This window comes from Camelina sativa, chromosome 6 (genome assembly GCF_030686135.1).
Source record: "Camelina sativa cultivar CO46 ecotype springtype chromosome 6, ASM3068613v1".
In the NCBI taxonomy this organism is placed as follows: Eukaryota; Viridiplantae; Streptophyta; class Magnoliopsida; order Brassicales; family Brassicaceae; genus Camelina; species Camelina sativa.
The window spans coordinates 16,154,090-16,181,009 of record NC_141885.1 but is presented as its reverse complement, the minus strand read 5'-3'; the positions used below and the strand labels follow the sequence as shown (position 1 = coordinate 16,181,009).

General features: G+C 35.0%; 3 protein-coding genes, 1 long non-coding RNA gene and 3 pseudogenes across 7 annotated transcripts; 3 read left to right on the top strand and 4 right to left on the bottom strand.

Annotated features, from left to right (window-relative positions):
* Nucleotides 1-260: 260 nt before the first annotated feature.
* LOC104791122 (uncharacterized) lies at nt 261-3,411 on the bottom strand. Of its 2 annotated transcripts, none has more exons than XM_010516932.3 (6): nt 2,865-3,411; nt 1,957-2,564; nt 1,618-1,810; nt 1,411-1,475; nt 1,110-1,320; nt 261-819 (listed from the first exon to the last, which is right to left on the bottom strand). In XM_010516932.3, the coding sequence occupies exons 1-6, from the start codon at nt 3,066-3,068 to the stop codon at nt 454-456; spliced, it is 1,647 nt and encodes a 548-aa protein (XP_010515234.1). In that variant the 5' UTR covers nt 3,069-3,411; the 3' UTR covers nt 261-453. The 2 variants fall into 2 exon arrangements, with proteins under 2 accessions (XP_010515234.1, XP_087309235.1); XM_087453109.1 differs by having other exon boundaries at nt 1,893-2,564; nt 2,865-3,241.
* Nucleotides 3,412-5,165: 1,754 nt separating this feature from the next.
* LOC104791121 (heavy metal-associated isoprenylated plant protein 31) lies at nt 5,166-6,658 on the top strand. The gene is made up of 3 exons (XM_010516931.3): nt 5,166-5,553; nt 5,641-5,722; nt 6,193-6,658. The coding sequence occupies exons 1-3, from the start codon at nt 5,548-5,550 to the stop codon at nt 6,525-6,527; spliced, it is 423 nt and encodes a 140-aa protein (XP_010515233.1). The 5' UTR covers nt 5,166-5,547; the 3' UTR covers nt 6,528-6,658.
* A 5,499-nt stretch (nt 6,659-12,157) lies between these two features.
* LOC147942657 (uncharacterized) lies at nt 12,158-13,572 on the bottom strand. Its single transcript, XR_015559592.1, has 2 exons — nt 13,327-13,572; nt 12,158-12,353 (listed from the first exon to the last, which is right to left on the bottom strand). It is a non-coding gene; the product is annotated as an uncharacterized LOC147942657 (long non-coding RNA).
* A 731-nt stretch (nt 13,573-14,303) lies between these two features.
* On the top strand, nt 14,304-15,101 carry LOC104791120 (large ribosomal subunit protein eL13y-like; annotated as a pseudogene).
* Nucleotides 15,102-15,243: 142 nt separating this feature from the next.
* On the bottom strand, nt 15,244-16,608 carry LOC104791119 (putative polygalacturonase pseudogene; annotated as a pseudogene). The gene is made up of 3 exons (XR_015560176.1): nt 16,459-16,608; nt 16,117-16,362; nt 15,244-16,018 (listed from the first exon to the last, which is right to left on the bottom strand). The product of XR_015560176.1 is annotated as a putative polygalacturonase pseudogene (transcript).
* A 5,113-nt stretch (nt 16,609-21,721) lies between these two features.
* Nucleotides 21,722-24,155, bottom strand: LOC104791118 (putative polygalacturonase; annotated as a pseudogene). Its single transcript, XR_015560173.1, has 5 exons — nt 24,037-24,155; nt 23,560-23,933; nt 23,139-23,241; nt 22,769-23,017; nt 21,722-22,525 (listed from the first exon to the last, which is right to left on the bottom strand). The product of XR_015560173.1 is annotated as a putative polygalacturonase (transcript).
* Nucleotides 24,156-25,295: 1,140 nt separating this feature from the next.
* On the top strand, nt 25,296-26,801 carry LOC104698977 (remorin 1.4-like). Its single transcript, XM_087453108.1, has 5 exons — nt 25,296-25,525; nt 25,777-25,834; nt 26,018-26,105; nt 26,249-26,330; nt 26,428-26,801. Exons 1-5 carry the CDS (start codon nt 25,424-25,426, stop codon nt 26,620-26,622), a joined length of 525 nt encoding a protein of 174 aa, XP_087309234.1. The 5' UTR covers nt 25,296-25,423; the 3' UTR covers nt 26,623-26,801.
* Nucleotides 26,802-26,920: the final 119 nt, after the last annotated feature.

Below are 26,920 nucleotides of genomic sequence, written 5' to 3'. Positions count from 1 at the left end.
TCTATAATATTTCATGTAAGAAGAGAACAAACCAACTGTTTAGTGGGACAGGTAGGCTTACACAAGTTAAGTCTCTACTCGTGCTATCATCAATATCTTCTTATTATTAGTCGTGCAATATTGGCGTTAGTCATCGGAATCAAACAGTGTATTGCTCAAGCCACCATTTTGCTGTGAAATAGCTGATGTTCATTTGACAAATCTAAAATTTTAGCGTTGCATTTCTTTTATAAAAATTATACAGTTTACTTTCTATCACCGATTAGAACTTGCATCGTCGAATTCATTATAGACAATACTACATTGGTTAATATTTTAATACAGTGAAATGAATTTCTACCCAAAAAAAAGGGAAAAGTAAATAAAGATCACACGTTTTCTAGGTACTACTTATACAATTTTGCTGAAAAGTGGTTTTACTCTACAGACCAAAACTTTATACGCCTAACTACTTTACGAACCGGTCTTGTTCTTCTTCCTCCAGTACTTACTCTCCCACTGTTCGATTCTACTAGTCGTACTCTGTCTCCTTTTTAGAACCGAGTAAAACGAAGCCGGATCATAGGGAGGCGGCATGGTGCAAGGACCGGTCTCAGCTGGGTGTTTCACGAGTGACTCCATCATAAACTTCCGCTCATTTCCATCCCTTGGGCATGCCATTGCCTCTGAGCAGAGCTCGATGGAGTTCTGAGGGATCTCGGGTTTAAACCGGAGAAGTTTAGAGTATTGGGTTAAGAGATGGAACATGTAATCGTACACATAGTCCATTTTAAGTTCTTGTTGCACAAACTCACTTGCCTTCTTCCCGATGTCTTGTGCCTGGTAAGACAAAAGAGCGGTGAGAGTATAACATTTGGAGTACCTACACCAGATTCTCAACCACACTCATGAAATGCATTTTAAGGTGCGTCTGATGATATGCAGCTAATAGAGATTAAATCCAGTAAACTAAGCCAAGAGGATTCACTACCTAATGTGTGTTGATTGAAATAAATGGACATGTCTGTGTGTCTGTTCTCAGTGCAGATATTATTAGATTATACCGAGATTGAGAATCAGTTAATACAGCGGCAGTATAATCTAATACTCTTTTTAAGTAAATATCATACCTTTCGCATATGCAAGTTGCCCCAATCAACGGCAAATTTGATGGAGCGGCATTTGTCATCTTCCTTGACGGGCCAGTAATGGTGCCCTGGAAACATACCTCGTGTGAAGAAATCGTAGTAATGAGGTTTCACCATTAATGTCACCGAGTCACAAGCCAGAATGTACTTCTCGCTCACCGACCATGCAGACCCTTCTATGTAAATCTTGTACCTACATAACAATTTGTTTGCATAAGCCACTTCTTAGAACACCAAAAGGAATTGTAAAGGTTCCTCTAATAATTTTATGTGCTAATACTACCTGTGATGACATTGGCTCGCCAAGTCTGAAGTCTTGTAACCTTCCTTTGATTCCTTGACCCAGTCCTACAAAAACACACCAAAGTTAAGCCCATAGAAAAGCATCATATAAACATTCACCGACATCACAACTCCAGAACTCCCAACTGGTTGCACCATAGTACATCAAACGTTAAGAACAATGTGATATCGGCATAGAGTCAAGTACCTGCTTGTACAAACGAGCTTTCCAGTCATACTGCTCAGAGAGATTACACTTCATGAGATCAAGTCTCGTCTCAGCAACCGTAGGATTCCCTTTCCAGTAAGCATAAGGTTCTCTGTCTATCCATTTAGTCCTCTGGTTCCCTTCATTAAGGTCTTTCAATAGACTCTCCCATGGCTTTATATTCACCTCAGCCCTACAAAACCAATGCAATTCTCATCTCTAACCTATGCATTCAACATTCTCTAAACAACTCTCACAGCTATTTCTTAACCTACCAAGTAAATTCACTATAGGATTCCATTTTTGTCAAATCTAAACCTACAGTGGTGAAGCAATTACCATCCCCAATAGGACCAATCGGGAAACACAATGTCGAGCGTCTCGTTGTTAGCACAGTACCGGAACAACGGCGGCGGCGAAGGTTGATCAACTCCGGCATATTCAGCAGCCTTCACCACCGGCCAATCAACGCAGTCAAACATGAGCTCTAGATCCGGAATCTTTCCCGGATATCTCCGTAATAGCTGAACGAAGCCCCAGATCGTGAACACATCTCTCGTCTGAAAAGCCTCACGAAACTTCTCGACGTAGATCCTCCCGTCGATGATCGCTAACCGGAAAATCGCCGTCGCATTGGCTCGCTCCAAGGCTTCCCTCGTGATCCCGGTCTTCTCCCACGGCCGTAGATCCTCGTGAATCCATCGGAAATAGTCTGGACACGTGGCGGACGGAGAACGATCTGATTCGTCTTCTCCGGCGTTGGATCGGTAACTCGTCGGATAACTGTTCCTTGGGCAGGTAACAGTGCCGTTGCCGGAGAAAGCGGCGCAGTTTAGCGTGAACTCTTTAATTGGTTTTTCCGTAATTAGCTTAGTCGACTGAGGGTATTTTGGGGATTCCGTAGCTTCTCTCTGAGTCACGGTCACCGTTTCTTTCTCTATCAGAACCTACAAAACGAAGCCGTTTAGCAAAAATGAGATGGGTTAGTTATTGACTAAAGACAATCACGTGAGATTAGTAAAGCTCCTGTGCAAAACACGTGTTGAACTCTCCGTGAACTTGTTTGACAAAAAGTGATGGTGACGCAAGAAATTAGGCGCGAAAGAGTTTTTTTTTAGCACCACGACTAATTTACCAAAGTCCGACGTGGCAAAAAAAATATCGTGTTGAGCAAAACGACAAGAAGGAGCGTCGTTTTTGATGTAATAGAACAAGAAATCTTATTATAGTAAGTGATTTGAGCGTACGGAGGGGTCGAGAAGGAGGCGCGTGGAGAGGAACGCGCCGAGGAGGAGGAAGAGGAAGAGAGAGAAGAAGGCGTAGGATCGGTTGGAAGCACCGGTGCCGGTTTTGACAAGTGGAGACCAGATGGTGTCGAAATTACGAGAATGGGTTGCTCCAGAGACATACGACGGCGAGTTCCTCATCATTGCTCCTCCTTGCTGTTGCATGCCAAATTTGATTTGATAAATCAATCAACGAAACGAAAGATGAAGAAGAGAGAGGTGAGAGGTAAGAGAGAGAAAAAGAGAGTTTTTTTTGTTGTGTGAGAAAAGGAAAGGACAGAGAATCATGTGAACCAGAACAAGAAAAGGTTTGGTTTATTTAAAAACTAAACTAAACTAACTCTTTTAATGTTTGCAAGACTTCTGAAGGTTGTATACTATTTGTATACCTCGAAAAAGGAATAAATGTTTAAAGTTTCTAGGTGAAATGGGAGACATATAAGTACAATTCGTCTAAATGTTTTCTTTCTTTTTTTTACTAGAAAATGCTTTTTTTATAAAAATGTTTAGATCGTAAACAAACAAAACAAAAAACAGAAAACAAAAACGATGGAGTGTGTGGCCAGTGCCGGCCGAGAGGGGAAGCAACCCAAGCAAAGGATTGGGGTCCCAAATTTTTTCATTTTTTTTTCTTTAGTAATTAAGGCCTTTTTTAAGTTTTATTTGATTAAGTCTCTAGAAAAAATGCTCAATTTTATACAAAATAAATAAATTTTGTCCCAAAAATCAGATTTTAGTATGAATTTGGTTCAAAAAAATTAACTTTTGGTCTGAATCTATTAAAATTAGGTCCAATTTTTTTTTCTTTAGTATAAGAGGTAAAAAAAAATTTGTTCTAAAGTCTCCAAACTGGATTGTGCATAGGGCATCCGATTATACCGGATCGGCACTGTGTGTGGCAAAACGCACTTGGAGAAGTTAATTTAATTGTAAGATTTTAAAATGTATGATTCAATAAAATTCTTCAAAAGTAGTACTAGATAAGATTAGGTGAATTTCGGGAAAATAACAAAAACAGTGTAAACGTCTATAAGGCCTATAGGTCGACGCCAAACTCCGAGACCAAGCCCAAGCCCGAATTAAACGTTTGTATAATTTGACTAGGCTTAAGATCAGAAGATCATCATATCGTAATTATTTATTTCAAAGTTCAAACCGATCAAATAATAGACCTAGCCCGTAGGTTATAGGGTCATGTACTCATATACCTTTCCCGGTTTAGGTTCATACTTAAACATCAATTTTTTTTCTAAAAAGTGGCAACAACTAACAAACCGAGCATTATTTGGACCACAATAAAGCAAAATTGGATTGGAGTACTACTACACATGTGGTCATTTCGAGAAAATGGACCAATGTTGTTTACCACCTTTTTTTAAGTGATTTTGTTTTAATATCATATAGTACTGTCGACGATCTGGTTACGACATGACATTTACATTGTAGAGCTGTCTTGGTCGGAGTTCACTGTTAATAAAGGGTTCGCGGAAGCCTTGATATATCAGAAATAGTCAAATACTAGTGTTTAAGTGAGGTATTATTTATGTTTGAATATTCAGAACTAATTTCAAAGTTAATGGATCATTAGGTCTCATATATTTAGGAAATTTTTGTACTCCGCACTTGCAAATATCACATCATCTTCTTGGATCTTCTTCTTAAACAGAATGATGAAGAGAAAAGCAAATAAATCGAATTATGGATTAACAAATCTTTTTAGGAGTGCCCTCCCTCTTTGACATTTTTTGAATTAAAGCTCATGCTTAATAACTATCCATGTCCATACCTTTAATCACAACTTTATATAAAAAATGAGACTATACGCTCTTGCTTTTTTACATTCTTTCACAAAAAGTTGAATAGTTTTATTATGAGGTAAAACTAAAATAGTATCAATGAAAGTCAAGTATCTAAAATTTTAAACCCTCATCGTCAAGAACTTTAAATTGAGTTAATCGAAACCCTCTTTGATACGTAATTTTACTTCATCGAATCATGCTGCCTCCAAGAAATTGCATTTAATTTAATAAAACTCAATAAACCAAAAAGGATAATATAGTTTATAGGTTTCTCGTTTTTTGTTATTTTCTAAATAAGATTTTTCAATTATTTGAACGACATTATTTCATTTCTAAAGTATATACTATTAAAACATGATAAGATATTTGAACTAAAAAAAAAAGTGATGGGTTCACAAAAGCTTTGCATAAATCCGGATTTTCATTATCTGCTTTATAGTAGGGACTGTTTTCTTGTTCCATTAATCAATATCAACTAATAAACCATTTATAAAATATTGCGATGCCTAACTAATATTAGAAAGTAATATTAATTACAAGAGATTGGAAGAGAGTGAGAGCGATATGATTTGGGGGCAGAGAAGAAAACCGAAAGCTCACACTCACACCTTTTCTGTTTCTATTTCACGCGTGCTGTGTTCTTCCTTTGTCTCCCTATTTCACAACCCAAGAACCCTTTCCATTATAACATATACTATAATAAAATACGAATATACTAATCTGTATTCACAGTGCATATACAGAATCCACCTATATATATAGGCATACACACTTAGGAGCCTTTGAGCACACTGCTTCATTCTCTAGAACTAAGTATTATAAGCTTGAACTGAGTTGATAAGATCATGTCTGTGAGTATCTATGTCACTCCTTTCTTCTTACTTATTGTCATTCGATTATATAATCCATATATGTATAGCTGAAATGTGAGTTTGTAGATGGCAGTGGAGATAAGAGTTCCAAACTTGGATTGTGAAGGATGTGCTTCTAAGCTTAGGAAGACTCTGCTCAAGCTTAAAGGTATTGAAAGCTTTTGCGTTTTAGTATGTTTCTTTTGGCTCAATCTAAGTAGTGAGAGTGCTCGCTCATACGGATTTTGGTTTGTTTTGAGTTTTGACTATTAAAAACAATACATGAATCGTTGTAACGTCGGTTCTCATTGTATTTGTGATTTTAATCAATATCTTACATATTCTTTCTTCAAAAAAAAAAAAAAAAAAAAAAAAATCAATATCTTACATATTCAAACCAATTTAAGTTTTAGATTTGTTTAGTTTGATATGTTTTTGTTTTGTTTTCTTAGATTTTAAGAACAGATTAATTAAGTTTAGCAAAATTAAGATTAGAGTTTGGTTCATATATCTGAATTTAAACATCTCAGCCGAATCTTAAACCATAATGAACCGATTAATATCAACATCAACTTCCGGTTACTTCGCATGGTCAGATTTTTTAATTAATTTCTCTGGTTATTATTGGTTTACATGCAGGAGTGGAAGAAGTAGAAGTGGAGATGGAAACCCAAAAAGTGACAGCTCGAGGATACCGGTTAGAGGAGAAGAAGGTACTGAAAGCGGTACGACGAGCCGGTAAAGCGGCTGAACTGTGGCCATACCGGTTAGGTAATAGCCATTTTGCTTCTTTCTACAAATATCCTTCTTATGTGACCAACCACTATTACTCTGACGCACACCGTACGGATCCCACCGGTGGTGTCCACACTTTCTTCCACACTCCTGCGGTTTACTCTGTTGCCGTGGCCGGCGATGAGATCGCGGCTTCGATGTTTAGCGATGATAATCCCCATGCTTGTACCATTATGTAATCTTTTTTTTTTTTTAAGTATACAAAATATGTTTTCAGTGCATCTTCCATGTCCAGCTTTGATTTGATGTGTTTGTTTTTGTATAACTAATGTTGGAATGAGAAAGTAAAGTATATGTTGTTTTGAGTAAATAGAGTGAATAAATTGGATCACAACACATGAACTAAACAAATATTATCCGATTCGAAATCTGTTTTCAAACGAAATTAGACTGAAAAATATACGATCAATAACAAAATCGGGGAAATTGCCAAAACAAATGACACTAAAAGCAATAAGTAAAATATGGTAAATTGACAAAATCAATTTTCTTTATAGAAACTAATTAATTCTATTTAAATTTTTTATTACTAGCAAATTTATTTTCTATATATAAGTCGCAAAATAAAAAAAATAGAAAAAGCAATATTAAACTGTATACACTGAAAAATAAACAATTAGTTAAATTAAATAATTATATATCAAACAAAACAATAATAGTATTATTTTAAATAAAAAAAAAATATTCTGATTAATTATATATTATATAAACAATTATAATTCATAATTTTAGTGTTTTATCCTGATGAAATTATAATACTTTAAGAATAATTGTATCACCGCTTAAATATTAAAAAAATATTAAAAATTAAAAATATATAGTTTTATTACTAAATTAATTACCGCTAAATCAAACATCATTAAAAATAAAATTAAATAATTGTTCTGTGGTGTATCACAGGTTAAATTCTAGTCTATATTAACATTTTTGAAGTACATTTTGTGTTATGCTTTTTTAGTTTTGTTTATTTAAAAAGTTATTTACAACATTAACCCTTAAAAATTTCATAACTAACATTACTCCAGATTTTGTTTCCTAAATATTTTACATTTCATTCAACTAAAAAAATTACATTAATAAATATGGAAATAGAAACTTTCATACATTTAACCACACATTCTGTTGTGTTTTGAAAATATATGAATCATTCGCAAACAAAGAAAACAACAATTTGATTCTCATTTTATTTTCTAAAACCTGTGAGTTTTGATTCTTAACATAAGAAAAACTTCGATTGACATTTATTTAAATATCATAATTAACATATATAAACATAATAAAAATTTAATTATTACGAATATGTAAAATTAAAAATAGTCTAAAATACTATATAATGTGGTTATATAGTAGATAAGTTATAAAGAGGACATGTTGGAATTCATAAAATATTATTAAATTTTTGTTAACACGAGTTAAATTCTCACTTAATTATTTATAAATACTACTATTAGAATATTTGACATAAAATTAAGTTGATTTAACTAAGATTGTATAAAATAATTAAATCATTAAGAAAAATGTGACTTAATCACAGCGTATAAATTACTGATTATGTATTTAGATCCCTTATTTTTTGTTATAATAATTAAAAATCAAAATAGAATATCAAACACTAAACAAAACAAACTAAATATAACAAACAAATGGTCATGAAGTGTGTTGCGGGTTAAAAAAATAATATAAATATTTAGCCGCACAACAATCGGAAAATTTAGTTATTATTCTATTTACAAAACATCCAATATTTAACAAATAAATACAATATAAAATGGATTTAATTCTAGTGTGCCCCTATCTCAAAAATATTTTTCTCGTTTCCCCTCCTATAATAACTTATTTATTTTCTATTTTATTTTAATGAAAAAAATTGGTGAAAGACCATAAAACTTGTAGAAATTTCTTTAATTATTGACCCAACCAGTTTAATTCGGATTATCCACTTGTTACACCCGTTATCCATTAAAATCGGATCTAAACTTTATCTTCTTTCTCTCGATTCTTTCTTTCTTCTCCGGTGAACCAAATTTTTTTTAACAATCTCTCCTTTCTTCTCTGGTCAAAATCCCATATGTTTTCTCACAATCTTAATCAAATATGATATATTTCTCCATTTTCTTCTCTCTTTCAAAGATAAATCTCTAAAATCTCATCTGAAATTAGGGTTTGTAAACTATGATTTAAATTCAAAATTAGAGTCAAAATCTCTCAAAATTCTGTGTTTCTTTTGTTAATCCCACCTATATCAATACCACCCAAAACGTGAAACAGTATAAATTGTGAGAAAAGGAGAAAGAACAATCCTCCAGAATGAAATTTTGGTTGGTTTTTGTGTAGGAGCGGAACAGAGACCTTTGTGTTTTGGTACAAATAAGTTTTCTTGTACAACGATGGATACAACTATGGGTATAATACAACTAGTCATCACGAGGTGGCTGGTAAAGAAGATGAAGCAGCAACTAGAGAAGAGGCTGATGAAGCTTCGACAAATGCAGTAGCAGGAAATTATGAGGTGGCTAGTGAAAAAGATGAAACTAAAACAGGGGAAGAAACTGATGAGATGGAAACTGAAAATATAAGCGGTGGATGAACGTTGGTGAAGCTGAAGACTTGTACTAAAAAAATGAATAACATGCCAACCTTCAAAATACCTTAAAAGTCTGTATACAAAGGAAAATAGGGGAAAAAAGAAAGGTAAACCTGCAAAGTAATGTGTGTGCAACTCATGATAGATTATTGTTGGTATTTTTTTGTAATGGATTAATGTTGGTACTTTTTTTGGTTGACGTTAGTTTAGATGTTTGGATGCTATTTAGATGTTTTTGGTACTGATATTTTTAGGTGCAACTGAGATATTTTAGATACAACTGGGATATTTTAGGTACAACTAAGACCATTTAATAAAAATGAGTTATCGAAATTTATTTAAAATGTGTATTAAAAGTGAATTTTGAATGGATTAACAAAAAAATTATGTAAAAAATGAATTAAAATGAAATTGATAAATTAAATATGGATGAAAATGAATCTCATTTAACTCATTTACCGCATGTTTTAAATGGTAAGTGAAAATAATAATAAAATGAATCTCATTTAACACATGTTTTGAAAAATAATAAAATTTTGTCAAATTTTTCATGTAATTGTACTTCAAACCTATAGTTGTACAAGCATGAACATAGTTGTACATTACTACTTTTATCTTATTACCAGTAGTACCTTATAATAAATTAAATTTTTATAGTTGTACTTTTCATATTAGGTAATTATAATACATTTAATACAATTTCAGAAGATAATATGTCTAAAAAAACTAATTTACATGTTTTGACATAATTACTTGGATGGAAATAGCAAAGTGACTATCAAAGTATTAGGAATATTTGCTCTATGTAGGACCATCAAAGTGACCATAAAATTTACATGGTCAAAGTGACCATAATATTTGCTCTATAGTTGTTTTGTGTATGTTTGTATTCACTAACATATAAATAGATGGATTTAGTTGAATTTTAATTTGTAGTACTTATAAAGTTCATAGTTGTACCGTAGTTGTACCACGAGTATGAAAATTGTCGAGTTTTAAATTAAACGTAGGTGTACCCTATAGTTGTACATGTTACAGTTAGTTGTACCGTAACTGCAGAAATCAATCTTGCAACCAAAAACAGAACAATCGAGTCTTATAACCAAATACAAAACAAAAACTGTTACGTACATCACTTACATAGAAACTAATCACGGAAAATTGTTATGATATCATAACAAATACAAGGTTTTGCATTTGAAATCAACTCCTCCGCATTACAAATTCCTGCAACTTTACCAACTTCACAAGCTTCACCAACTCGATTTTGTTCACACCCTTGATTTTGTTCGTCATCTTTATCCAGCTCGATATGCACTACATTAAATTCAGTTTGATTCCATTCTAGATAACACAAAAGATCATCATCATCAAAGATATATATTTAATCAGCCAATGCAGAATAAGTAACATGCTCAATAAGTGCTTTCATCAAAAGAGCGTGACGAACATCTTCTCTTGAAATCCATAGTACCAGTTCTTGCTTTTTTCAGTTGTCCCAATTGTACCAGTTAATATATGTTTTACCTATATCTGCAGAAACGAGAAAACCTAATTTCTATCTAGTTCGATTCAACCACTAGCTACATAAATTATAAACGTAATTTGACTCTAATAGACTTGAACAAAAGAGAATTAACAAGATTTACCCAATAAGCATAAAAGGATCGAGCTTCAATGGTGGAAGTTTTGTCTTTTGTGGGTTGTGGGTCGAATGATTTTGAATTGGAGAAATATATGAGTTGTGATTGGTTAGTTTTTTGTTTTTGTTTTTTTAATATATTCAATTATCTCTAGTTTATTTAAATAATACAAAAATAAAAAGGGCAAAATTGAGAATTATAATTATTGTGAAAGTACAGAGGTATGTAGAATTAAAGTGGATAATATAGAAAAGAATTTTTGAGATAGGGATACACCAGAATTAAATCCATATAAAATAGAGAAATACCCTATAATAGCACACTTTTAAGTTTTTCTTCCAAAATTAGCACACATGATCAAATTTTCCAAAACTAGCATTTGTATATTGAGATTATTATTTAATTTAAATAACAAATTGTTTTTTTTTAAAATCAAATTGACGATCTTAGATCTCCAAGCTCCAGCGAAACTTGCGGTGAAGATTTTGAACTCAGATTTTCATATCTTTTCAATTAAGTGTCAAAATCGATCGATGAAACCAATACAATAAAATCCACATCAATAACATCTTCACTCACCAGATTCCGATCGAAGATAAGAGTTTAATTAAGCTACGACACTTCTGTCATCTATGATAGTGAATACGGCGACGGAGAATCCTTCGAGTACAATTACGATGGATGATTTGGGGAAAGTATCAGCGGTTTTGTTTGATATGGACAATGACGGTGTGCTTTGTAACAGTGATGAGCTTTACACTTTCCTTCGTTGATGTTTTTTGCTTAGATGGGAGTTAAAGTCATTGTGGATGATTTAATTCCTCTTACAGGAACAAGTAAAAAGCTTTGGTTAATCAATTTTTGAATCTGTTTTCATGTTAATGTGTGTTTAGACTGATTTTGTTGATTTTTTGGGTTGGGCAATGCACACCTAAAGCCATGTCATAAAGTTGTATCTGACTATCTGAGCGTTCAGGTTGCAACAGAGATGCTTATGATGTTTTAAGGAAAACCATCCTTAATTTAAAAAGATCCTTCCTAAACATCATTCAATCATTTGAGAATTGGTGTTCTGTAGAAGATTGTTGAGTGGAGAAAGATGAGGAAACGATTTATAAGAGTAAGAGAAGTTCATCATTGTCATTGGTTTCAATGTCGTCGACTTCTTTGGCTTGTAGTTTGCAGGTTTGGCACTAGTGCAAAATTAACAATTTTAAACTTGAATATATTATGACCATCCTACTTCATTGTGATCTCGCATCTCCGTTTAAGGTGTCAATCATATTTAAACTTGAAGAACCTACAACTAGATTTTGCTACAGTTTTTCAGAGACATACAACCTGCAAATTCAAGTGATTGATGATATACATGATGACAAATATTTCAAGAACAAAGCAGAGTTGATGATGAAGATAGGAAAATGGGCACTTAAGTGGAAGTTTGAGTTCGTCATTATGGAAGGTCTTCCTAAAATTCAAGAACATCTTCCTAAAAGCTATTGAATCATTCCTAATTTTTTAAAAAATGTGTTTTTAAATCTCTTTATATGTGTTTTGCTTTATTGTATCACATATTACTTCATTAGTGATGTATAATGATTTGATTATGTGCGCATATTGGTGTTTTACAATAAAGGTAGCAAATAGAAATATCCAACATGATGTTTTAGGAAGATCTTCCTAAACGTCAATAAATTCTTCCTAAATTTCAAGGAGTTCTTGCTAAACGTCAATGACTCCTTCCTAATGCTCTTTTTTTTCTTTTCATGACGGTCTCCCTGAAATTCAAGAACATCATGTATTGCATTAGATGCACTGATTATGAGAACAATTTCACAACTACTGCAATACTGCTACTATCTTGTAATCAGAAGCTAACTAAAGCAAATCTTGAATTACATACTATTATCTCCCCAATTAAGAGAATTATAAGATAAACTCCAACAAGCAATGATCAATCCCCATTTCATGCAATAAAAATGAAAACAGGGAATATGTTTCATGAAAGTCTTTCTGAATTTGCAACAATGTTTCCTGAATTTTCAAATGTGACTAAGAAACACATCAATACACAAGCAACAAACAATAAACAAGACACAAGCAACAATCAATAATGATGACAACATATTATACATAAGAGATAAGACAACTGAGTTCTTTTTTAAAAATGTTGTATGATGGGCAATGTTCAAATCCTGTGGCAATCACACTTTAAATTTATCATTAGGTAGTATATAAATCTAACAACACAAAGATAGAAGCTTAATTGATGGTGCATGCTAGGGCTAACTCAGCTCCAACATCATCTCAATAAGTAACAAGAACATCCAATTTCAAGACTCGTCGCAAATATACTTACAATAAACTTGTTCTTACAAAACTAAAACGACCAAGTCAAGTAGACTAATATAAATTATTTTACAGTCAACAATAACTTGATTCTTTAATTTCTGCAACAAATTCAAGTAAGAAAGAACGAGACTTCCATAATCAATAATCCTAATCACACACACATAAAAATTACAACTGCAAATCATACACACATAAAACCAACACTGAATCATCTCAAGTTCTGATTTGTTTTGATTTGTTTATGTCCTCAAATACTAGCCTAACTAAATTGATAAGAATATGGTGATTTAGGTTTTTAGGGATTTGGAAAAGTCAAAATCACATACATATAAAAGTTACAATGCTTACAATTTCTACAATAAAAGAAGAATAGCAAGTGAAAATGGATATAAAGCTTACACTAGGAAGACCAGATGATGAACAGTGACACAAAGACGAATAAGATGATCGGGGAAGAAGAAGAATCATGAATCTGATACGTGAACGTGATACCACCGTTGATTGACCGACGATGATACACCGACCGATGATGACTCACCTCCGATTCAGATCTGATTGGGTTCGTCAGTGGTACATCGTTTGCATTTGGTTTTGGAATCGACGGAGAGGGAGGAGTGAGAGAGAACACGGTGGTTACAATGTCACGATTTTGTTTCAGATGTAAGAGAGGTTATTGTTTTAATTTTTTAATATTTTATTTTAAATGATATACAAATTTGTGCTAAATTTGGAATATTTGAATGTGTGTGCTAGTTTTGGAACAAAAACTTAAATGTGTGCTATTTTTGTCAATTGCCCTATAAAATATAAATTATAATAAAAATTATATGTCTGCAGTAGTGTCTGCAGATTAAAATCTAGTAATGATATAAAATTGCCCACAGAAAAAACATATAAATATAAATAAACCTAGCGGGAAATTATCTAGGGATATGTTACGTGTGAGTGACGTTCTTTTTTTATTATTTAATCTCTACGTGTCATCGATTGTGTTGTACTCATCTGTATTCGATCTGCTAATTGTGTAATGTTTTTGTGGTCCTCTCTTAATTACTTCGATCTCATGTGTTGTGCTAGCTCATTCGTTATTGCGTTTATTCCGAGTTTTAATTTGGATTCGTTGATGTGTTTTTTTTTCATTGATTTGACGATGTTGAAAACTCCCTAGTGTAGTACTGATTTTAATAAGCGTTTTCTAGATCCTTAGTTATTATATGTTTTGCTTGTTTGATGTTAATTAGCTATATAGCATTGTTGAGGTGTCTTAAATTTGCAGTGTGTTACGTCATTTGATTGAGTATTGAGCCTAAGTATTTTTTTTTTTTAAATGCATGAATTCACATGTTGCCCATTGTTATTGTTTTTGCAGATTGTGGTGAAGAAATGAAGCACAACAATGTCATCCCCAATGGACGACACTTCAAAAAGAAGTGAGAAAACTTTGATGTTTCACTAACACTATATTCTCTTTGCTTACTCAGCGAGGCATAAAAAGGCTGTGAAGATCTTCCCCCGTCCCAGTGCATGGTCAGACTCTCCGACCTGTTGTGAATGGTCAGACTCTTAAGTACAACATGAAGGATCAGAACCGGTAAAGGATTCACTCTTGAAGAGCTCAAGGTTTGTAATATCTCTCTGTTCTTCATTTTATAGCTTTTGTATTTTGTTTCAAGTTGGATGTTGTTCAGATTGTTATTAATTTCTTAAATCAACTTTAGGCTGCTGATATCCCCAAGAAGTTGGCTCCTGCAGTAGGTAATTCTCTTGACCATCATCGCAAGAACCGATCTTTAGAAGGTCTTCAATCCAATTTCCAGAGGCTAAAATCCTACAAGGCTAAGTTGGTTATCTTCCCGCGTGGTGCTCATAATGCCAAGGTACTTCTTCCAAATTCCAAGATATTTTTACTGGTCTTGATCATTGGATTAGATTTGGTTCTAATCTTTTAGTTATGTCGTTTGTGTTTGTGTATCAGGCTGGTGATTCTTCACCGAAGAGTTGGCTAATGCAACACAAGTCCAAGGAGACTACATGCATATGGCCTGTGAGAAGCCAACAATGGAGCTTGTGAAGCTGACCTCTGACATGAGATCCGTCTAGAGAGCACGAACAAGAGATATGCTGGTGCTAGAGCCAAGAGAGGTGCTGAAGTTGAGAAACAAGAAAAGAAGTGACAATCTTATTTTCTTCTTTTTATCTTTATCATATTTTGGATTTAATTTTTTATTTTTTTCTGTGTTAGCAAGGATCTGTTTTTGGTTTCATCAGTGTTTAATCATTCAATGTTCGATTTTGTTGCTAGCTTGATTCTCTGAATTTATGGAAAATATCATATCATATTATATTTTATATATTTTGTTATATAGTTTCATATAGTTTTTAAATCTCATCTTAATCTGTGAGACTTGACTCTAAACAAAACACTTCTTCAAGACAACACTCTCAATCGGAATCAAATCGGACGGAAACACACAGTTCTCATTCTTCTCCGGCAACAAACTGCATGGCTCCGGCTTAACTCTGCTCGTAACTCCAGCAACATTTGTACAATTCCACTGCACCTTTTTAGCGTTAGCCGCCAAAGCCATAGTCACATTCGAAATACAAATACCCTTAAACGGATCTTTGTCAATCCCTTCGAGACTCGCAGACATCGTCACGTTCTCAGCCGTCGTATCACGGTAGTTTATAGTAACTTCCGGAAACGCCTTAGGATCGTAACCTTTGTCAGGGTGCTGGTTGTAGTCTCCATTCATCCAGAAAACGTATTTCATCGTCTTCATTGTGATCCTCCTAGCGAAAATGTCCTTTACGTAACCCCCACGCCCCGCAGCGGTTTTGATTCGGATGGCTGATTCTGTGTTCGTTAGAGTAACGTCTTCGATTCTAACGTCTTTGATTCCTCCGGACATTTCACTTCCTAACGCTACTCCTGCGCTCTTTGGGGAGATGCATGTGAGCCGTCGGATAGAGAGCTGATTCGTCGGCATTCCGAACTTGATCCCGTATTGGTCCCAACCACTCTTCACAGCGATGCAGTCGTCTCCGGAGACTATGTGACAGTCTTCGATCAATATGTTTTTGCAAGAATCTGGATGATCAAGAAACAGAAACACACAAAAACAGAGGATGAAACAATGTGCCACGTAGGATAATAATATTGTCACGTAGGAGATAACTAAACATTACCTGGATTGATTCCGTCGGTGTTAGGAACAGTGACGGGAGCAAGAATGGTGACGGATTTGATAATGACGTTTTTACAATAGACCGGATGAATGTTCCACGACGGCGAATCGATCAATGTGATGTTCGAGATTTGAATGTTTGTAGAGAACAAGAGCTCGATCAAGTACGGTCTTGTCAACTTAAACTGCTTCTTTTCGAATTTATCCCATCAATACTGTCCCTGTCCGTTGATCGTCCCGTTGTTGCCTTTATAATCAAGAAAAACAATCAAAATCAGAATCGGTAATTTTTTGATTATATAATCTGACAGCATTGTGTGTAGTGATTGTGTTGGAAACTTACTGGTGATAACCACGTCGGTTAAGTTTGTACCGGAGATGAGACTGTTGAATCTCCCGGCTCCGGTTCCGTCTCTTCCCATCCCGTACGATGGCAATGGACCGATCACTGGCCATTCAGATTCGTCCTATGATTGTCAAAACAGTTATAGGTGGAACCGAACCGGACGGTTGTTAATGCATACACTCGTTTTAATGCATTTAAGATGTGTATCAATCAAGTAGGGAGAGGTGCTTGATTGATACACATCTTAAATGCATTAAAACGAGTGTATGCATTAACAACCGTCCGGTTCGGTTCCACCTATAAATGCTTCCCTACATAATCTTACTTTCAGAGGCTGCTCTTACACCTAGTGGAACAAAAGAAAACAATACCCGGTTGCAAAAAAACTAGACAGAGCTCTAGTAAATGATCTTTGGGCTACACATTTTCCATCTTCTTTTGCATTTTTTGGGGAGCCAGATTTCTCGGATCATGCTTGTTTTTCTATCACTCTCTCTGTTGATCGTCAGAGGCAGAAGAGACCTTTCAAGCTTTTCACTTTCCTTCTTCAGGACCATCGTTTTATCGAGCTTATCTGACAGAATTGGTTTTCTCTCAATATTCAGGGTTCTGAGATGTTCCGTATCTCACAAAAGCTAAGAGCTCTGAAAAAAATCATTCGGGACTTCAGTAGAGAAATTTTTTCGGGCATTGAGCTTAGAGTCAAAGAAGCACACGAGATAGTGATTCAGCACCAAGCCACCTTGCTTTCAAATCCCTCATCTTCTAATGCTGAAATCCTCATCGAAGCTGAGTGAATATGGCAGTTCCTGGTCATTGCGGAGGAGAAGTACCTAAGCCAGAGAGCAGGTATAACCTGGTTGCGAGATGGAGACTGTAACTCTGCGTATTTCCACAAGATGGTAAACTCAAGAAAAGCGATAAACCACATCCACTTTTTGGAAAACGCAAACGGTGAAAGAATCGATTCTCCTCAGGGCATCCAAGACATCTGTGTGGATTACTTTTCAGACCTCCTAGGAAGTGTCGTTTCACCTGCCTCATTCACACAGGAAGACATCACAAACCTCCTGGACTTCAAATGCTCAATTGATCAACAAAACCAAATGGTAAAGCAATTCTCCTCGGAAGAGATCAAAGAGGCTTTTTGCTCTTTGCCAAAAAATAAATCTAGCGGGCCAGATGGATATCCAGCAAAATTCTTTATAAATTGTTGGAGTGTTATCGGGGGAGAGGTCATCTCAGCAGTCACAGAATTCTTTTCTTCAGGAAAGCTCCTCAAGCAATGGAATGCAACCTCGTTGGTCCTGATCCCAAAGATCCCGAATGCGTCGAAACCATCAGAGTTCAGACCAATTTCCTGTTTAAACATTCTCTATAAGGTCATTTCAAAGCTCATCGCAAACAGGCTCAAGGTTTTACTCCCGGATGTCATTTCCCCCTGCCAATCTGCCTTCATCAAAGGGAGAAACCTCTCGGAGAATGTGTTGCTTGCCACAGAAATAGTTCACGGCTATAACAGGAAAAATGTAGACCCTCGCGGCATGCTAAAGGTCGACCTGAGGAAAGCCTTCGATTCGGTTAGATGGGACTTCATTTTATCAGTTCTAAAGGGTATCAATCTGCCGGAAATCTTTATTAGTTGGATCGAGGAATGCATCACCACTCCGTCTTTCTCTGTCGCTATAAATGGAGTCTCTGGAGGTTTCTTCAAGAGTAAGAGAGGCCTAAGGCAAGGTGACCCCCTGTCACCCTATCTTTTTGTTCTTGAAATGGAAGTGTTCTCAAAGCTCCTTTCATCAAGATACTCCTCAGGCTATATCTTTCATCATCCGAAAACATCAGAACTTAACATAACTCATCTGATGTTTGCGGACGATGTTATGATTTTCTTCGATGGAGGCATCTCTTCTTTATACGGTATAAATGAGATACTCGATGATTTTGCTGGTTGGTCTGGGCTTAACATGAATGTAGACAAGACTGAGCTGTTCCTCGCGGGAGTGACTGAAGCCGAGGAATCAACGATTGCTCAATACGGCTTCCCTCAAGCTTCATTGCCTATAAGGTACTTAGGGCTACCCCTAATGAGTCGCAAGCTCAAAACCGCCGAATATGCCCCTCTTGTGGAGAAAGTGAAGAGTAAATTCACCCTCTGGTCTGTGAAGACTCTATCTTTTGCAGGGCGGCTCCAACTGCTAGCTTCAGTCATTTCTGGCATTGTTGTTTTCTGGATCTCTACATTCAGGCTCCCGAAAGGTTGTATCAAAGAAATAGAGTCTTTGTGCTCTTGTTTCCTTTGGTCTGGAGGTATCGAAAATCCTCACAAAGCAAAAGTAGCTTGGTCTCAAGTTTGCTTGCCAAAGGATGAAGGTGGCCTTGGTTTCAGAAGTTTTTCCGACTGGAACATAACTCTCAATCTCAAGCTCATTTGGTTGTTATTCTCAAACAGTCGGTCCCTTTGGGTTAAATGGCACAGGCACCACCACCTCCCAGGATCCGTAAACGGCCCTATAGCAGCATTTTGGTATATAAAAGAAGGCATAAATGACACCTGGAACTGGAGATCTCTTTTACAACTTAGACCGATTGCAGAGAGATTCCTAAAGTGCTCTATTGGTAACGGTTTATCTGCCAGTTTCTGGCATGATTCCTGGAGTCCGTTTGGCCCCCTAATAAAGCTTTTGGGAGATGAAGGTCCCAGAAACCTGCGTATCCCAATAGCAGCCACGGTAGCCGATGCCGTCGAAGGAGCCACCTGGCGACTACCTTCCCCAAGATCTCAAGAAGCCCTTGACCTGCATACCTATCTCACTACAATAACACTCCCGCTGCACCCTGACCTTGAAGACTCCTACGGTTGGATAGTCAACAACATCGACTGCAACGATTTCTCTTCTTCAAGGACGTGGGAGGCTCTAAGACAGAGAGAACCTAAAAAAGACTGGTCACCTGTGATCTGGTTTAAAGGTGCTACCCCGAGGAATTCTTTCCACATGTGGGTATCTCATCTGAACAGACTCCCCACTCGCTCTCGGATGATCTCCTGGGGTCTGCAGGTTTCTCCACTTTGTTGCTTATGTGCAACGAGTGATGAGACTCGAGACCACCTCATGCTTACTTGTAATTTCAGCGAATCAATTTGGAACCTTGTGCAGTCCAGACTAAGACTTACTCCACTTCAATTTCGAGACTGGGAAAGTCTTCTCTCCTGGATCAAGCTCAGCACGGCCTCTTCTCCGTCGGTGCTCCGGAAAATTGTCTCTCAAGTCACCATCTACGCTATCTGGAAGCGGAGAAACAATGTTCTCCATAATTCTCAAGTCATCCCACCAGCTGTTGTTTTCAAGACCATCAACCGAGAGATCATCAACACCATCCATGCTAGAAACCATCGCAGGAAATTCAAGAAGCTGTTGAGTCTCTGGATTATCTGAAGTTTGCATCAACCGGTTCAACCTTTTCACTCTAACTTTGCTTCCTTGTTTTTTATTTTATTTTTGCGAAGGAACCTAAAGCTGGTACTCATTTGTAAAACCAAAACTTTTCATTTTATATGATATTTACTTAGCAAAAAAAAAAAAAAAAATAGTAGGGTGAGGTGCTTACAGAAAAGAATTCTAAGTTCTAACGTCAAAACCCTCTATTAGACTAAATTTGATTCATTAGGAACAGTTTGATTTGGTCAAATCAGTATAGCTTGATATGGTATATGAAATGTAAAGACGTTTAACTCGGATCCATCAAACCCTAAACCAAAAACTGATACAAAACTATTGTTTGGTTACTACTGGTTTTTAGAAATATGAATGAAACGGATTTAAAGCACACACTTACCTGAGATGCAAGGATGGTAGCACCATGTTGGATGAACAAAGTAAAGTGGCTGGTAAGGTTGAAACTTCCGGTAAGCCATTTCCCGGGAGGAACTACGAGTTGAGCTCCGCCATCGGTTGCCATTTGGCTGAGCTTGCTTATGGCTTTTTTAAACGCTTTTGTATTAGAAGTTTTTCCATCTCCAACCGCACCAAAATCAGTCAGTTTTGATGTTTCCGACATCTCAACGCTTGGAACTCAATCTTGGAATTCCCCAAATTCCGGTGACTCCGGGATTCAATTGCCGGGAAATGGAATATAGCCAAAATGGCTAGTATAGCAAACACCGGCCTAATCATCTACACAACATAGAAACATGCACATAGATGATTAAAAGTGACGATGATATATTGAAAATTTAAATTAATCATATTAATATTTCCGTGATGTATTGGTTTAGATAATTTGATCTTCTATAGATCTGATCATAACGAGCTATAACGCAAATTATTAGCGGATATAAAGAAGTTTACGACGACAAACAAGTAAATTAGGACAATATTATTTTGGAGGAAAAATGAGAAGAAGAATCTGTTGTTTACCTTAAGATACTTTAACCTTTAAGAACCAAAGAAAGAACAAAGAAATATGTCTAATTGTCTGCGAGAGATATCATAAGAGATTCATATATATTTATAGATTTATTTCCAAACACATTATGGAATATAGTCTTTTATCTTCCGATTGCAATTATGTCAAAAAAAAATTGTTTTATCCATTTAATGGTATAGTGATGTGACACATATAATATGTGAATTTGATTTTCATAAACACAAAAATATATCAAAATTTTCTACACCAACTTAAATTCTTTTCCAAGTTTAAATATTTCACGTATAAAACTTAATTTACAAAAAATAAACACCAATTTAAATAAACGAAAAATAAACTCTACTTACATATTTTATTTTACACAAATAATCTTAAATTCAAATAATAATTTTACTATAATATTTTATTTAAATCGGTTTATCCAGCAAATAACGCGGGTTGGTACCTAGTAAATTTATTAAACTTTGGTCTAGACGTTAGACATTCTTAGGGTTGAGATAAATTTGCATGGGTCAATGTATTTCGCTCTTATACTCATGGATTTTCTTTGTATAATATGAAACCACAGTAAATAATACATATTAAAAGTTCCATGCAGTTGTCTTCATATGTATAGAAAAAAAAGACGAACCTTCTTTCTGACTTTTTTTTTTTTTTTTTTTGTAAAAGTTCTTATGACTTCTTGATTGGTGCTGATAATGATAATATTAAGTGATATAAAACTGTATGTTGGATCTAGTTAATATTTCTTTCCAGTTTCTAAATTTTCATAATTTGTCTTCTACAAATGCTTCAGCAAGCAAGCCTTTATTGAACGTCAGCAAAAACGTAAAAGATGAACTCCTGGGTTTCTTGAATTTTTATATACAAATGTTACATTTTAGTTCATTCATATTTTACCATTATGGATTATATAAATCATAAACCTGCGCATGTTGCATATCCTAATCTAGGAAATATGAGCACGGCATCTTTTTAATACAACATTCTCAATAGGAATCTTTTCCGTCGGAAAAGTACACCCAAACTGAAGTCCCGTATCCGGTAACAAACTGCATGGCTGCGGCGTAACGCTCTTCGATTTTCCGACGATATCCACACAATGGAATTGCTGCTTACTCGCATTCGGAGAAAGCCATATACTAACATTCGACATGCATATACTCGTAAAAGGATTGCTTTTTCATCGCTTGGAGCTTCGCCGAGGTGGTAACATTCTCAGCCTTAATATCTCGGAAGTTGATATTGGTAACGATCGGCTTGGACTTGGAAATATTGTATCCACCTCTTGGTACTGATTTGTCTGATCCAGTCATCAAGAAAACGTATTTCGATGTCTTGATCATGAGCCTCCGAGCCCAAACATTTTGAACGTTACCGCCGCCGTCCACACCGGTTTCAATCTTGACAGCGGATTGTGTGTTGTATAGATCTACGTCTTCGATTCTTACACCTGAAATTCCTCCGGACACTTAACTTCCTAGAGATACGCCTGCACCGTTGGGGGCAATGCATGAGAGCCGTCGGATCATAAGCATTTGGATTGCCGTAACACCTGCGATTCCACTCTTGAGGCCGACACAATTGTTGCCAGAGATTACGAAGCAGTCTTCTATTAGTGTGTTTACACAAGAATCTGTGGAACCAGTGGTAATTATACATTTTGATTGTAGACAGTTTCGTTCATAATAATACGTAACAAAAAAAAAGAAAAACAGACGTTTTCATATTTTGCAAACGTATATTATAAACATTCAAGACTTTAATACGTTCTGATTATAAAAATAAAGATTGGTCATTTCATTTATTCTAATGTTAACTATAACAGAAATAATATAGAAAATCATGTTGTTATATCAGTTTTGTGTAGACAATATACCTGGATTGATTCCATCAGTGTTAGGAGAATCGATAGGATTATATATTTTAACATCTTTAATGATGACATTTCTGCAATACAAAGGGTGGATACTCCACATCGGAGCATCAAACAAATTGATATTCGAGATCTGAACGTTTTTGGAGGACTCAATCTCGATCAACATGGGTCTTTGTATCGACTTGAAACCACCATTTCGATACTTTGCCCACCATGACTTCCCTTGTCCATTGATTATCCCTTTGTCACCTAACGAATAAACGTTTGGTTGTATAAACCAATATTCATTTGATTAGGTCGAATGCCTATTAAATTGTATGATGTATGTTAATATTTTTCCCGTGTGTGTGCTTAATTAATTACCACTTACCAGTGCTAACAACATCAGTTAGGTTTCTTCCGTAGATTAAACTAGCAAACCTTGTATCTCCGTATGACGGCAACACTTGAAGCATGGGATATTCAGATTCGTCCTGTTTGTTTCAAACCAAATGTTATTTATCCCAAAGAGAATACAATACACTGATACGTACTTCAATAAATTAGTATATTTCTTCAATCCTAAATTAGTTTTTCAGTTTAATTTGTATAGCAATAAACTAATAATATATCATGATCAAGAATGTTATTAATTTATATAGAGGTTTTACTTAATTAATCTTTGTATCTACATATCTATTTATTTTATGAATATCGCTATTAAATATCTGATTATAATTGGGATATAGATGTGTAGTTACTATATAGAGAGAGGCTTATTATAAACCTAGCAACCTAAACATAGACATTACCTGAGAAGCAAGGATGGTTGCACCTTCTTTGATGTGCAAAGTAAAATGGCTCGTGAGGTTGAAACTTCCGGTGAGCCATTTCCCTTTGGGGACAATGAGTTGGCTTCCACCATCGGCCGCTTTTGAACTAAGGTTTTTTATAGCTTCTCTAAATGCTTTCGTGTTTGAGGTTTTTCCATCTCCAATACCTCCAAAATCCGTCAAAATCGCGCTATGTTTCCGGCACTCCAAAACCACGTTTTCAACAAAATCCCTACCAAGTGTAGGATCCCGAGCTGAGTATGTCTCACTGCTATTGAGTGATTGTGATTCTATCACCGGAAAATCCAATACCACCAAAACTACTAATATGCAAAAATTTATCCGAATCATCGCTGAAAAACAAATGAATCATCGTCCGTTATTTAATATCGAAAGTATAACATATAAGACTTATACTTATTATTGAAAAATAGAGAAAAATATCTGATTACTTACCTTTAAAATTCAGAGTTTGAATACGTAATCAAAGGCGTTTATCAAAGATGATAGTCAATGTCGTAAGTTGAACAAAGATTAGGAATAAGTTGCTTAATTTATAGATGGGTAATGGTTTTACCAAAATAAGCGAGAGCTATAAAAAACAAACGCACGGCTCCATATCCTTTTATTTATAGTAGAGGCTACATTTAAACGCTCTCTTTATTTTAATTTGGCTACATTTGACCCTTATGATAATTATAATCCATTGCTTTTAATTATAGATGAAAAGATTTCAATTTTAGGAGTCTTAATCCTAAATTACATAAAAATATAAATCAGTTCCACCATTATCAATTATAACCAAAATCTATATTAAATAGATTACTATATATGATGTATGAAGAATGTTTGAAAACCGCATGAGTGGCAATGTGGATTACAAAGAAAGACCAACAATACAAAAATATAAGAAAATGGTGGATTGCATCGCGATGCATGTCTTCTTTTTCTTTTCTTTTTTTAAAAACGCGTAAAAACTTCTTAGTTCATTTCCCTTTTTGACCCATCTTTATTTTATTCATATATATGCAATGCCTAATTAAACTCTAAACCTTGATCGAATATGCTCATCTTTTTAACTACCTCCTCATCTAAAAACTAAAACATTGCTATATATTACCATCGCTATATGCCTATATCTACCACGACGTGAGCAGAAACTACTTGTATAAAGAAAAGTGGTGGACCCTAGGGTAACCGGACTTATGTGATTGATTGGATTCACCTGTTCTCCTCCCAATCGAGAGAGTGGTTGGACGTGCATGACCGGTGAGCTTTTTCTGTTTGCTTATTGGTTTATATATATTATTCTTAGTTGTCATTTTTCCTTTATTCTGCCAACGTGATCACGACGTGTCAGATTTTTTAGTTTGTTGTAAAGTAATTTTTATGCCAAAAAGAAATATACATGAGAAACTGGAAAATAATTTCTAACATTTCATCATCAGCAATAATTATATAATTAATATTATATTATACACACACAAAAAAAACATGGTTAAAATTTTGAAATTAAATATCATTATTAGTTGGGTGAATGGGTGCGTTTTAGGAATTTGTGTAAAACAATAATGATCGTGCACACAACGATAAACTGGAAAGAGTAGCATTTGTTTCTTCTTCTGTCACGAATATTTGCGTTTAAGAAAAAAAATTAAAAAGTCATTATATGCCAACGAAAGACAGGACATTGCTTAGTCCAGCTCAGTTTTCGTATCTACAGTTATGCTTACAGAAATCTCTATTAAATAATCAAACTTCCGATAACAATATGAAAACTAATCAGAATTATTATCAGATATTTGATCGGTTGTAATATCGTAGCTACCTACCACAAGGCAACATGACTCAAGAGGAGCAGAAGAAAGTCACAGAGCCCAAAACCAACGCGTCGGACTCAACACCGCTGTCCACGGAGGAGAAGTCAGACGATTCCAAACTATTGTTCTCGTCGTCGCTGCAAGTAACAAATCATTTAAATTTTCATATACAACTATTTCATATTATTGTTTATCTCTTTTTTTTTATTGTTCACAATTTTGGTATATTTTATAACACTTGTTGTTCTACTTCTTGTTTAATTTCTGTTTATAATTTTATTTTTTCTTGGCCGTGTTAACAATGATTTTTTTGACAAAACATTGTTATTTTTGTCATAGTTTTTAAACCTTTTCAATTGTTTTTTTTTGTGTTGTTGTTGTCGTCGCTGCAGAAGAGGCTGCGGAAGAGAAGAAAGAAGGTTCAGTTCACCGAGGTAATCAAGACAACAAATTACTTAGATAATGATTGATACGTAATCAGGAAAATATATTTAAAAAGAGAATACGTAATTGAGATGATTCGGCTAATTTAATTTTACGTATATATACCGCATTATAATAGTTAATTTTTCTCTTGTTTTTTCCTTGCTGATAATTTTGTGTGTGTGTGTATGAAGATGCTGTTTTGGTAAGGCTCGAGCAAGATAAGAGGATCTCTCTCATCAAAGCTTGGGAAGAGGCCGAGAAATCCAAAGTGGAGAACAAGTGATCAGTTCTACTTTTCTTAAATAAGTTTAAAAGCCTTTTTTAACAAAAATAAATAATACCATGATATTTTTTATTTGTTTGTTCCCTATATATTTTGTATAGTATTATAATCTAATTTATTAACTTAAATAATGAAACAGAGCTCAAAAGAAGCTTTCGTACGTTGGAGCTTGGGAAAACAGCAAGAAAGCTTCTGTGGAAGCTGAGCTAAAAAAGATCGAGGTAATTAAAAAGGATAAACTCATTATTATTCTTTCCGTACGTCTTTTTAGATTCTTATTATAATTTAGCCCCTTAATTAAATCGGGAATGGTAATAGGAGCAACTACTAAAGAAGAAAGCAGAGTACGCAGAGAAAATGAAAAACAAAATAGCTCGAATCCACAAGGAAGCTGAAGAGAAGAGAGCTATGGCCGAAGCTAAACGCGGAGAAGATGTTCTCAAAGCCGAAGAAATGGCCGCAAAGTACCGCGCCACAGGAACCGCTCCAACCAAGCTATTTGGATTGTTCTGAAATCAATGGATTGTGAAATGTTACTTTGTTACTTAGGTGGTGGTTTGGTGTGTGTTTTAATGTGGCTACATAGCAAGTTACAAAGTCATAATGTAACGTTTTACTGTGTTTTGTTACTCATTAATTTGTAAGTTGTACAGCTTTTTCTTGAAAAAGACTTCTTTTGAAATTTCTTGATATACTAAAGTGTTGTACAATTTTAATTTTAGTACAAATAATTTTAAGAAAATTAAACAAAAGTGCGAACTGATATTTGTAGAAATTTGTTTTCTGAAAAACTAACCAAAATTTTTCATTT

What these genes read in the sequence shown, in the direction of transcription:
- LOC104791122 (XM_010516932.3), bottom strand. Translation starts at nt 3,068, where the DNA reads ATGCAACAGCAAGGAGGAGCAATGATGAGGAACTCGCCGTCGTATGTC. An exon ending in GCCTCCTTCTCGACCCCTCC is followed by an intron (nt 2,565 to 2,864) that starts GTACGCTCAAAT and finishes TTCGTTTTGTAG; the next exon opens with GTTCTGATAGAGAAAGAAAC. An exon ending in AAGCTCGTTTGTACAAGCAG is followed by an intron (nt 1,476 to 1,617) that starts GTACTTGACTCT and finishes GTGTTTTTGTAG; the next exon opens with GACTGGGTCAAGGAATCAAA.
- LOC104791121 (XM_010516931.3), top strand. An exon ending in GACTCTGCTCAAGCTTAAAG is followed by an intron (nt 5,723 to 6,192) that starts GTATTGAAAGCT and finishes GTTTACATGCAG; the next exon opens with GAGTGGAAGAAGTAGAAGTG.
- LOC104698977 (XM_087453108.1), top strand. Translation starts at nt 25,424, where the DNA reads ATGACTCAAGAGGAGCAGAAGAAAGTCACAGAGCCCAAAACCAACGCG. An exon ending in CAGACGATTCCAAACTATTG is followed by an intron (nt 25,526 to 25,776) that starts TTCTCGTCGTCG and finishes TTTTGTGTTGTT; the next exon opens with GTTGTCGTCGCTGCAGAAGA. An exon ending in CTGAGCTAAAAAAGATCGAG is followed by an intron (nt 26,331 to 26,427) that starts GTAATTAAAAAG and finishes GAATGGTAATAG; the next exon opens with GAGCAACTACTAAAGAAGAA.